This window comes from Wyeomyia smithii, chromosome 3 (genome assembly GCF_029784165.1).
Source record: "Wyeomyia smithii strain HCP4-BCI-WySm-NY-G18 chromosome 3, ASM2978416v1, whole genome shotgun sequence".
In the NCBI taxonomy this organism is placed as follows: domain Eukaryota; kingdom Metazoa; phylum Arthropoda; class Insecta; order Diptera; family Culicidae; genus Wyeomyia; species Wyeomyia smithii.
In genome coordinates, this window is record NC_073696.1 from 168,762,362 (window position 1) to 168,775,043 (window position 12,682).

The 12,682-nt window shown below is 38.9% G+C and overlaps 1 protein-coding gene across 17 annotated transcripts in view; it reads left to right on the top strand.

The window, feature by feature from the left end:
- The window catches only part of LOC129732735 (uncharacterized), a 123,989-nt gene that overhangs the window by 60,682 nt on the left and 50,625 nt on the right, over positions 1-12,682 (top strand). For 16 of the 17 annotated variants that reach the window (XR_008729330.1, XR_008729331.1, XR_008729332.1 and 13 more), the window contains one exon: positions 4,094-4,300. The exons of the other annotated variant lie outside the window; for it this stretch is intronic. Coding sequence is in view for 8 of the 16 variants with exons in the window: in XM_055693878.1 (XP_055549853.1) it covers positions 4,094-4,300 (207 nt within the window). In the remaining 8 variants the exon portion in view is untranslated. The remainder of the gene's footprint in view (positions 1-4,093; positions 4,301-12,682) is intronic. 17 annotated transcript variants of the gene reach the window in all.

Here is a 12,682-nt window from a genome sequence, read left to right on the forward strand (position 1 = left end):
CGATCAACTCAATTTCCACGATTTTAACATTATTCGTCGAGATCGAGACTCACACGGTGGAGGGGTACTTTTAGGGATTAAAAAGTGCTATTCCTTCTTCAGAATCGACCTCCCCTCGATCTCGAATATTGAAGTCGTTGCTATTCAAACGAATATGAATGGAAATGACCTATGGCTTGTTTCGTTATATATCCCTCCATCCGCGCGGATTGAACAGAGGCATCTCACTAATATAGCAGAGTTGCTTCCCGCGCCTTTTTTGATATTGGGAGATTTTAATTCTCACTGTTCCCTATGGGGGTCGCTGTACGACGACAACCGATCTTCTTTAATCTGTAACTTAATCGACGACTTCAATACGACACTTTTGAATACTGGGGAAGCGACACGTGTACCTAATCCTCCAGCACGTGAAAGCGTGCTTGACCTATCCCTTTGCTCGACATCACTAGCGTTAGATTGCCGGTGGAAAGTAATCAACGATCCCCACGGTAGTGATCACCTACCAATCGTTTTCTCAATTACTAATGGGTCAACTCCAACGGATCCAATCAATATTTCGTATGACCTCACACGTAACATTGATTGGAAGTTTTATGAGACCAAAATATCGCAAAGAATCGAGTCCCACGTGGAACTTCCTCCGGAGGAAGAATACCCATTCCTTTCTCGCTTGATCATCGACGCCGCGACTCAAGCTCAGACGAAACCGATACCCGGGTAACGATTAGACGGCACCCTCCCTCCAAGAGGTGGGACAAAGAGTGCTCAGACCTGTACGCGCGAAGGTCCTCGGTGTATTTGGCCTTCCGAGAACAAGGCACTATCGATTTGCTCCGAAAGTACGATGTACTGGATAGACAGATGAAGAGCTTGATAAAAGCAAAAAAACGCGAATACTGGCGGCGGTTTGTAAACGCGTTGTCGAGGGAAACAGCGATGAGCACTCTTTGGGATATCGCCAGACGCATGCGGAATCGTAACGTTTCGAATGAGTCCGAGAAGTATTCAGATCGCTGGATACTCGATTATGCCAAAAAGGTCTGTCCGGACTCTGTCCCCGAACAGAAGACCTTTCGCGACGCGTTTTTAGTAGCTACGGAAGAGCCTCCATTTTCGATGTTGGAATTTTCAATGGCTCTCCTCTCGTGCAACAATAAAGCTCCAGGGTTGGATAGAATTAAATTCAACTTGTTGAAGAATCTACCCGACTCTGCAAAAAGACGCTTGTTGGACTTGTTCAATAAGTTTCTTGAGCTGAACATTGTTCCGCACGACTGGAGGGAGGTAAAAGTCCTTGCTATTCGAAAACCCGGAAAACCTGCCTCTGATCACAATTCTTATAGGCCGATTGCTATGCTCTCTTGCCTCCGGAAATTAATGGAGAAAATGATCCTCCTACGGTTAGACAAATGGGTCGAAACAAATGGTTTACTTTCAGATACTCAATTTGGCTTTCGCCGGGGCAAAGGAACGAACGATTGCCTAGCGTTGCTTTCTACCGAAATTCAACTCGCCTTTGCTCGAAAAGAGCAAATGGCTTCTGCATTTTTGGACAAAAAGGGGGCTTTTGACTCTGTCTCTGTTGAAGTTTTAAGCGAGAAACTTCATTCGCAGGGACTTTCACCAAATTTGAATAATTTTTTGCTCAATTTGTTGTCAGAAAAGCATATGTATTTCTCACATGGTGATTCGACAACTTCCCGAATTAGTTACATGGGTCTTCCCCAGGGCTCATGTTTAAGCCCTCTCTTATATAATTTTTGCGTCAATGACATCGATAAATGTCTTGCAAATTCATGCACGCTACGGTAACTTGCAGACGATAGCGTTGTATCCGTTACTGGAAGCGAGGCTAACGATCTGCAAGGACCATTGCAAGATACCTCTGAATGGGCTCTTAAGTTGGGTATCGAATTCTCTCCGGAGAAAACTGAGCTGGTCGTTTTTTCTAGGAAGCATAACCCAGCTCAGCTGCAGCTCCTACTAACGGGTAAAACAATCACTCAGGTTTTAGTCGCTAAATATCTCGGGGTCTGGTTCGACTCTAAATGCACCTGGGCTTGCCATATTAGGTATCTGACACGAAAATGCCAACAGAGGATTAATTTTCTTCGTACGATTACCGGAACCTGGTGGGAAGCTCACCCAGGAGACCTTCTAAGGCTTTACCAAACAACGATATTGTCTGTAATTGAGTACGGGTGTTTCTGCTTCCGCTCCGCAGCAAACACACATTTGATCAAACTGGAACGAATACAATATCGTTGTTTGCGTATTGCCTTAGGTTGCATGCAGTCGACCCATACGATGAGTCTTGAAGTGCTAGCGGGTATTCTTCCGTTGAAACATCGTTTTTGGAATCTCTCTTACCGGTTGCTAATTCGATGCACAGTTATGAACCCATTAGTAATTGAAAATTTCGAGAGGTTGGTCGACCTTCAATCTCAATCCAGATTTATGACTTTATATTTTGACTATATGGCTCAAGATATTAATCCTTCTTCATACGATTCCTCCAATGTCGCACTTTTAGATACTTCTAATAATGCTATATTCTTCGACACCACCATGAAAGAAGATATTATTGGTATCCCGGATCAATTGCGACCGCAAGAGATCCCTTAGATTTTTTCGAATAAGTTCAAACTCGTTAGTTGTGATAAAATGTTTTACACTGACGGATCTAATCTAGATGAGTCCACTGGCTTCGGTGTTTTCCACGAAAATTTTACCGCCTCCTACAAACTCGATGCTCCTGCTTCCGTGTACGTCGCAGAACTTGCTGCCATTCAGTACTCTCTTGGGATCATCGAAACCCTGCCCATAGACCACTACTTCATCTTCACAGACAGTCTCAGTGCCATTGAGGCTCTGCGATCGATGAAGACTGTGAAGCACACCCCGTATTTCCTGGGGAAAATACGGCGGTTTTAATGTGCTTTAACAGATAAAAATTACCGGGTTACCTTAGCGTGGGTCCCTTGTCATTGTTCCATTCCGGGCAATGAAAAGGCTGACGCTTTAGCTAAGGTGGGTGCTATTGATGGCGATATTTATGTAAGACCAATTGCTTATGATGAATTTTATAGCATTTTGCGTCAGAGAACACTCAACAGTTGGCAATCATCATGGAACTCAGATGAACTGGGACGGTGGCTACATTCCATTTTTCCTAAGGTATCGACGAAAGCATGGTTCAAGGGGTTGGATGTAGGTCGGGACTTCATTCGCGTGATGTCCAGACTTATGTCCAATCACTATACGTTAAACACGCATCTCTCGTATAGGGCTTGTAGACAGTAATCACTGCGTTTGTGGCGATGGCTACCATGACATCGAGCATGTTGTTTGGTCGTGTACCGAATACTGTGGTGCTAGGTCTGAGCTTATAGATTCCCTTCGGGCCCGACGAAAACAACCGAACGTACCCGTTAGAGACATTCTGGGAAGCGGTGATCTCCAGTACATGACACAGCTATACGGGTTTATAAAAAATGCTGGCATTAAAATTTGATTTATTTTATCTATTTGCTAGAATACAATTTCTGTCACAAACTGAAAGAGAATGATACACCCGGCTGGAGACACTAAAACGAAGACTCGGCATCTCTATGTTTACGCAGACACCTCAGACCAAAACTGCTCAAATAGAACATCACTGGTTAGCCACGTACACATGAATACATTCTGTAATATAAAATAGTTAAAAACAAAATTGTAACACCCCTCCTCTCACCTTAAATCCCCACTAGCTCGTAGTCGGCCGCGAGATATAAAAAATGTGCCTCCCTCTTTTCCCTGTTGATTTGAAATTTAAAAAAAATGTACTTGGCTCAGTTAAACATAAATTGTATCGTGCCGTGTCAAATAAACTATTTAAAAACTAAAAATTAACCTTTATTTTTGTTTACGGCACATTCCAACTTGCAACTTGTTCGAATCGATTTGAACATTTAAACGTCGCTTTTTTAAGCGTATTCGAAAACGGATATAGCCCTTTCAAAAGTCGAATATGCTCGTAAACGAAAATAAAGGGGTACATCTAGGGTATTGGAGCCTAACTTCCTCTTGAATGTTTCTGTTTCTTCAGATCTCAAGCGTTGGTCTTCAAGAAATGTTTGTTAAATGCTTTCGTATCAAGCATCTTACGCTACGCGGATGCCCGGGCGTCAATGATGGTGTTATAAAAATGATGGTCGAAAAACTTCCGGATTTGGAGCACTTAGATGTCAGCGAATCGTCAGAGATAACTTTAAACAGCATTCGATATATAATTACTGGACTGAGATGTTTGACTGTAAGTATTTATTTTCATTGCATTCAAAAATAGAGGACTAAAAAGAAAGATAAAAACTTGCTTTTTGGAATGAGCACGATAAAGTTGGGTAATTGGTATTCAAATTTTACCCCCCCTTTTATTTTCTGCAACATGTTACTGAAGGTTTTATAATAAAGTCGAGACGATCCCTGGATGATGAAACCCCCATCGAAACGCGTCCCGAGCAGGAGAACGAGGTACGATGCTGTCCTAACAAACCAATCGTCGTAGGTTTGAGTCTCGACTCGGGAGAGACTGTTAGTGTCAATAGGATCGTAGCGTTAGCCTCGCAATTGTCCTGTACACTTAACAGTTTGTTGCGAAGTCTGTGTATAGTAAAATAACAGAAGGTCGAGTTCCGAATCGAAATGTAGCACCAAGGCTCTGCTTTTATTATCACAACCAGATATTGACAAACAACAAAGCTTAGTCAGTGCGTCTTGAGCTGCCCGACAGGTCAGACGTGTTTTCGGTTGCTTGTAGACTGGTCTTTGACTGCCTATACTGCCGCGCATAGCAAGTCAGTCCCATTTGCATTTTCACTAAAATTGAGTTAATACGCGGAAATGGTAGCTAACTATGCATTGTCTCGTATCAATAGATGGACTCAACAACTTTGTTCTAAAAAACTTCGGGAAAACATCCAAACATATTGTCCCATCTCATAAGATGCAATGGTATGAAATTATATAAAAACGCGTTTTTCTCGGCTTGCTGAAAATGCAAATGGGACTGACATGCTATGCGCGGTAGTATAGCTTCAAAGTTTATGTTTTGTCAGTGTGTCTTTTAAAGATTACCTGGAAGTTAACTTATATCAGTCTTTCTCAAGACTACCTATTTCTTTCTTCCTCAAGATTAATTTGATATTATTTGTGAATTTTTTTCGTATCACCTGAAAGGGCGAAAAAACAAACCAATCATCGCTACGGGGAGGAAAAGATAGGCATCTCTTTCTGACACTAGTTTATGCAATGAAAATTTATTTGATATTCTGCCTGAGCAAGAAGCCGGCGAAATTGAAATTTTCGAAAGTAAAATTATTCAAACTGAAATTTTCTTCAAAAAAAGAGAAAGTTCCACCTATTGTGGTAACTATTGCTTCTGAATATAACATTTTTAAAAGAGAACTTTCTACGTTTCTCTCCGATGTCAAAGTTACTTATCAAATTGGCCGAAGAGACCAATTTTTTACATATAACACTAGCGCCAAGCCTTTCAAGGTCGTATTGAAAAGTCTCACCAACGATCAAACCGTTGATGATATCAAACTTACTTTAACAGAATTACTTGGCATAGCCCCTACCCAAGTAATTCTAATGAAACAAAAATCACGAGACGTAAACAGTCAGAGAGCTGGAATTTCCCTTGTTAATTATTTAATTGATTTTAACCGCACCAATTTTTTGACAAAGCACATGCTATCCATAATGTGCGAGTGAAATGGAAATTATATCGAAAGATTGGCGGAGGTGAAAAGCGTATCACCCAATGCCGTATTTGCCAACGTTATGGCCATGGTTCAAAATTCTGTAACATGGACCAAAAATGCCTTATTTGTGGAGACTTCTCACAAAAAGGACACTTGTCCTGTGAAAGAGAGTAAAAATTTTCGCTGTGCGAATTGTAACGGCAATCATATGTCAAATTTTTATCAATGCCCAGTCCGTTTAGCAATTGTTAAGGCAAGGCAAGGTAAACAAAATTCAATTTCCCAATCAAAACAAACTTCAAAACATAATTCTCCAAGCGTACCAGTATCGCCCACTTTTTCTACTCCTTTGCATACTCGCTTAACATATGCACAGGTTACAGGTAGCTCGAACATTCTACCGCCTAATGTTGGTTGTTCGAAAATGACCGTTTACATGGGAGGTAAGCAAAACACGGTAGAAATGAAAATACACCTATTACCCCAGCTAATATTGCTACCGAAAATATTTTGACGTAGAACTACGTTTTTCTTAAGCCTACCACATAGGGATGTAAGTAGGAAAACTATTTACGAAAAGGGGACGAAAATTGTCCCTTTTTAAATGCTTATAAATCGGTTTGTTTTCAACCGATTGCTTCCATTTTTGCAGCAATTGATTGGAAAATTATACACGCATCCACCCAAATGTAGAAAATTGTTGATTGATTGCACGAACTATTGTACTATTGATAATTGTCAAGCCTAGTTGAAACGAAAATTACGTCCTCTGATTGGTCGCTCGCTGCCTTTCCCTAAAAAGGTCGACAGAATAGTATAACTAGTGAGCTACAGCGTAGCGATTTGCGGTAGTAGCAGTAGCGGGTTGCGCCAAACAAATCACAGTACACAGCAGCAGCGTGGTAGCACCAAACGTCTCGATTTGCCAGTTAAGGGCTTCGGCCTTCTGTCCGCAATGAAGTTTTGCTTTACCTTGGCAATAGCACATTCTGTGCTGAATCCAATAAAATACAATCTGCGCGGCCGTCTTATTTACTGAATGAGAAAACAGCTTTTACAGATTTATAACTGCAAAATGCCTTTCTCAAGGCAAATAATCAAGTAATTGAAGGTTAATATTTTTTGGCAATAACACAATCATTCTGTGCTGGATCCTAGCAATCAAATTCTGTCGCGGTCAAAAAATTTACTTTATTTATTTACCTAATCCTCCCCACTGTTGGGGCAGCACAAAGGCTGCGATCAGCATAACCGACTTTGAATAATAAACTGCCCTGTTAGAACGCATTTACAAAAGCAGTTAGTTCGACTATGCAGAGCTAATATGAAGTCGATTCAATCAATCAGCATTAACAGAATTTCGTCGTCTCCCAGCTGCCAAGTTGCAACATGATGCAACACGCAACAGCGAGCAAACGAAATCGCTTGATGTTACAAATCGCAATAAGATACGGGTTGAAACCGTTGCGTGTGTGAGAGCACCATCGGTGTTTATTCGCTGGATACAAAAATCATATGCGAATTGTGGAATAAGGCTGATACAAATTTCGAATTCTTTTTATGTCCAAGGTTATCGAAGTTAGCAGAGGGGGTGGCAAAAAATAAATAACACCGAGACGAAAAAAAAGAAATATCTTTGATCAAAGTTTGTGTGCAACTTATGACGTTTGTAACTTGCACTCAAATAAATGTTGAAAAATAACACTTTATTATTATTCTTATTTATTTCGCTTGCCTTTTGACGACACTCTCGCTGTCACTGGACTTGTTTGTTGCTAAATAAAGCATTTATGCTGTCGGAAAACCAATAAAATTAACAAAACGGTTTGAGCTTTTTTTTTCTTCCCCTTCCAGTATTCAAGATTTTTGAAGGAGGGGGTGACATAAAATGAAAATAAATTTTGTAACGGCCTAATTTGTCTGAAGAACATTAGGGAATGGAACAACTAAACTGAAAGGCGTGGCCTATTTCGTAGCACCCTTCGGCTATAAAAGAGTGTTTCTGGGAAAACTAGCTTCATTCATTAGTCGGAAGGTGAGCTGGATGGACCGTCCACAACTTTGACAGCAGTAGCAGCAGATATCAGCACTCAGCGGTAACAGAATATAGCAGCGGGTTGCGCCTGTGGCTGCCTTCAAATTGAACAAATCACTTGCCCTGGGGTTGGTCATCACGTCTCAGTAGCAGCGCGGTTTTCCTCAGCGTGTGTCGCCAGACTGCCATTATTCACCCCGTGTTGAAGCATCATGAAGATTGCCATTAGGAAAGCAAATTTTGAACATCAAAATTCCTCTTTCAAGGCAAATAAACAAGTCATTGAAAGTTAATAATTTTTGACAACGCAAGCAAGCGTTCTGTGTTGGATCCTAGCAATTTAAATCTGTGACGCCCGTCTAATTTACTGAATGTGAAATAGCTTCCACAGTGCATGTTGTCCGTGTATCTTAATTCCCCCACTGTTAGGGCAGCTCAAAGGTTGCGATCAGCAACCGATTTTAAACCGTAAAATGCCTTTTTCAAGGCAAATAAACGAATAATTGAAGGTTAATAATTTTCTGGCATCAACACATGCGGACATTCTGTGCGGGATGCAATCAAATTCTGTTGTAGTTGTCTAATTTTTACTTTATTCAGTTAACCCCTCACGGTAGGGCAGCGCAAAGACTGCGATCAGCATAACCGACTTCGAATAATAAACTGCCCTGTTAGAACGCATTCACAAAAGTAGTTAGTTCGACTATGCAGAGGTAATATGAAGTCGATTCAATCAATCAGCATGAACAGAATTTCGTCGTCTCCCAGCTGCCAAGTTGCAACATGATGCAACACGCAACAGCGAGCAAATGAAATCGCTTGATGTTACAAACCGCAATAAGATACGGGCTAAAACCGTTGCGTGTGTGCACGGGTAGAAATAAAATCTCGAAAACGGGCAAAATGACTCATGATTTCATGATTTGGATGTATTTTCATGGTATGAATATACACCATGAGTAAAGACTCATGGAATCATGAGCCAATTGTTCGTAACGCACCCCGTGCGTTACTGTTTTGCTGACATCATGAGCAATTTGGATTGAAACCATGATCTATGGGTCATAAAATTTGACTCATTTGACTCATGAAATCGGGCGTTCAATTTCTGAAATCTCCCTTTGACTCATGGAACCATGATTGTGATTTATGATATCATGAAATGCGAGTCATAAAATATAGCATTTGGCTCCGGGAATCGAGTGTTTGATTTATGAATTTTTGCTTTGGCTTATTCTAACCCATGAAATTATGAGCTGAACTCGTGAAATCATGAGTCACGAGTCATGCAATTTAGCATTTGACTCCAGGAATCGGGTGTTCGATTTATGAATTCTTGCTTTGGCTACTGGGACCATGATTTGGATTTATGAAATCATGAGTTACGAGTCGGGACATATAGCATTTGACTCATGGAATCGGGCGTTCGATTTATGAATTCTTGCTTTGGCTTTGGAACCATGATTTTGATTTATGAAATCATGAGTTGCGAGTCGGGACATATAGCATTTGACTCATGAAATCGGGCGTTCGATTTATAAAACCTTGCTTTGATTTAGGAAACCATGAATTGAACGCGTGATTGATTGGGCTAGTTTCATGAAATCATGATTTGTGCGATCCGATTCACGAAATTGCCCAATCCGCACGAGAGTCACAAATAAAATAAGACTTTTTTCTTACAATTGTCCCCCGAATGTTTTAAAAATAATATGGAAATTGTTTTTGTACGCGAGTAACCATTACTTTTTATAGAAAAACTTGTGTTAGTTTTCTTACAAAAGACACTAGCGCTGTGATTAAAGAACAAATTTTTCTTTTATTTTGTCTCTGTGATAATTGAACTAAAATTTATTTATTCTTCTCTGAAGGGTCACAGGCGAAATTATTCCACTTGTGAAACGAAATTATTTTTTCCATTAAGTAGTCACGGCGATAAATTGAAATACAAATGTTATGTTATCTTAGAATAGTCACTAAGTCATTAAAAGGTACATTTAAATTTTTCTGATAACTTCATGGTGACCTTCATGGGAATAGTTTCCCCTGTTAATCACTGTGACTTCTATGTGAGAATATTTGTCAAAAGTTTTGTTCAATAAAATTTGTGACCTTTTGAAAAAAACTTATATGTTATTAACATTGTCGCAGTGATTTTGGTAATCATCTCTTCTAGTTTAAATAAATATCAGAAAAATGAACATCGGGCTTCAATCAACAAATGTTACTTTTGAGTCACCGTGACTTTTGTAAAGAATATGTCGAATGTTGTTATGAATATGTGATCTTTTCAAAAATTTCGCGGAATTTTAGTAACTATCCTTTTTAATCAAGTAGCTTCGAAAAGATTAGTTGAAATTAATAAGGTCACGTATTTCTTGAAACTAACGTTCGATTAGTCTCAAAAGAGTCCCCGTATTAATTGATGTTCATTGAAGAATAAAGAAATGATCCATAACCGTTAGTAAGAGGAATGCATCTTTTTTACGAAAGTCACCAAGAATTGGTGACGAGCACCTTAAGTTTGTTGGCTCACTAAAATGGAGGCAATGCTTGAAGAAAGTAGTACATATATTACAAAATTAAACCATAATATGATTTAGAAGTTTTCCTCGATAATTTTCAAATATTTTGTAACAAAATTACAACAAGAGTTATCCATTAACAGACAAACGCTTAAAAAAACAATAAATTTCATTTTTAGTGTTTCTAAAATATTTATAATTTTACGAATACTATCTAAAACCTAATTTTTGGGAAGGCGCGCGAAAATTTTAAGGGGTAGGCGACATACTTTCTCCATGAAAATGGGGTTGCATTTGAAAATAGCTTTTGGCATTCATCGCAAATTCAACTTGTTCTATGTTATTGCTAATATGTACATGTTCAATCATTTCTAAATTTTATCAGCGAAATAAAAGAAATTAAATAGCAATGTTCGGGAGCTGGTCACAAACAGTCTATTTTATTTTAGAAATTTGTACGAAAAATATTCATGAACGTGTTGATAAAAATACGACTCGCGAGGACAACTTAAAACAAAATGAGAAACGTGTCTGGTTTCTCCTATAAATATCAAACAGTTGAAAACATGTAAATGCAGAATATTGTATAAGGCTCTAAGCCCCGCCATTTCGACGCTTTTTCAGCATTCCTGACCATTTACAGAAAATATTCCTAATACGAATATTAACCTTCTCTTAAAGGTCACCAACATGTCATTTGTGCGGACTGGGTGTCCGTTTAATTTATGAAACTTCACTTTGGTTCATTAAATCTTAATGTCATGATTTATCGATCACGAAACTGAAAATATAATTCATGTGATGTAGCGTTCCACGAATGAAATTAGACATTATATTTGAGCTCGTGTTTTGGTTTATGAAGTCAGTAATTTATTTCAATTCATTAAACTTAGGATAAAGTTCATAAACTTTGAATTGGATTCATCACTCTGATAAGTTGGAATTTGATCCATGATTATGAAGTATTGAAATTATAATTTTTCAACTTAAAACTAAAAATCGTAAAAGATCAGATTTTGTTCACGGTCTTAGATGCCAAACCGTTACGGGATTTGCGTTTGTAGTAACAAGTTCGACAGTCAGTATTATTTATGATTTGCACGGCAAAACAAAGTAAAACATAAATTAATAAGTTTTCTTTGGCAGCTTTTCTGCAGCAGTATTATGCAAAAACCTGCCAAAGACGTTCGATACCCTAATCAATTTAACATAACATTTCAACCATTTTTGATCGTTTTTCCTAACGGATTTTATTTTTTCTGAAAAAAGTACTGTAAATCTTTATCGATGACATTAGAGAACACAAAATGTTTCTCATCTATTTTTTTTAAATGTCATTTGCATAGCATTGCATTTGCACTTTGCATAGATGTTCTTATGGGCTGAAGATGTCATTTTGTGCTATTATTATTCTTTGTTTTTGGTCACGAATAATTTGGCGGCATTCGTAAATTACGTAATACCTATAGGAGGAAGAGGGGATATATTTTTTGGCATTACGATTTGTTATATAGGGGAGGGGGAGGTAAGATCGGCGTTACGTAACAAAAAATCCATGGAGAGACTTTCCAAATATGAGCATTTTTATTTGGCATATTCTTCTACAGCGTTACGTAATTTTTATGGGGGGTAGGTTTTGGCGTTACTTTTCGTTACATATGGGAGGGTGGGGGTCCAAAAATTGGGTTTTTAGCGTTACGTAATTTATGGATGTTGCTAAGGCAATCGACGAGACAGGTGCGGTCAGCTGATTTCAGTTAGTTTTCAACTTTTGACAGCCTTAGGTATGTTCGAACGGTCGCAACTTGGATGCAACCCGGATCGAAAAGCACGAAAAACAAACGATCGGTTGCTCCAGTATGGTTAGTGACAATCCTTTACCCAATAATAAAATATCACTTTAGATTTTTTTCCGGCATTAAAAGATTTTGTGTTTGGTTGTGTTTTGGTTTTGCAACTTGAAAAAACAATTACAAACGTACAAGTAGTGAAACGTCACCCGTGGATTGCCTTATGGATGGTTAAAAAATATTTTTAGAGACAGAACGGTTTGATCGGTGTGACTTCTTCAGAAAAGTTGCAGATAACAGTTTTATCTTACCGATAAAAGTATACACAAAAAAAAATATTTCGCAACACAAAACAAGGAAAACAACTTGTTTTGAAGTTTTTTTTAACTACAAATGGCTTATGGTTGTATGCTCCAGTGTTGCTAAACTCGCTCTAAACGAGCATGCGATACTCCAAGTAGTGTTCTCACCGCTACCGAAATCACACACACAATGGAGTACCTCCACCATTCGAACTGTCTCTCGTTCTTTCACACTTCCTTAATTTCACACCACCGAGTGTTGACGCTTGCGAGTTTT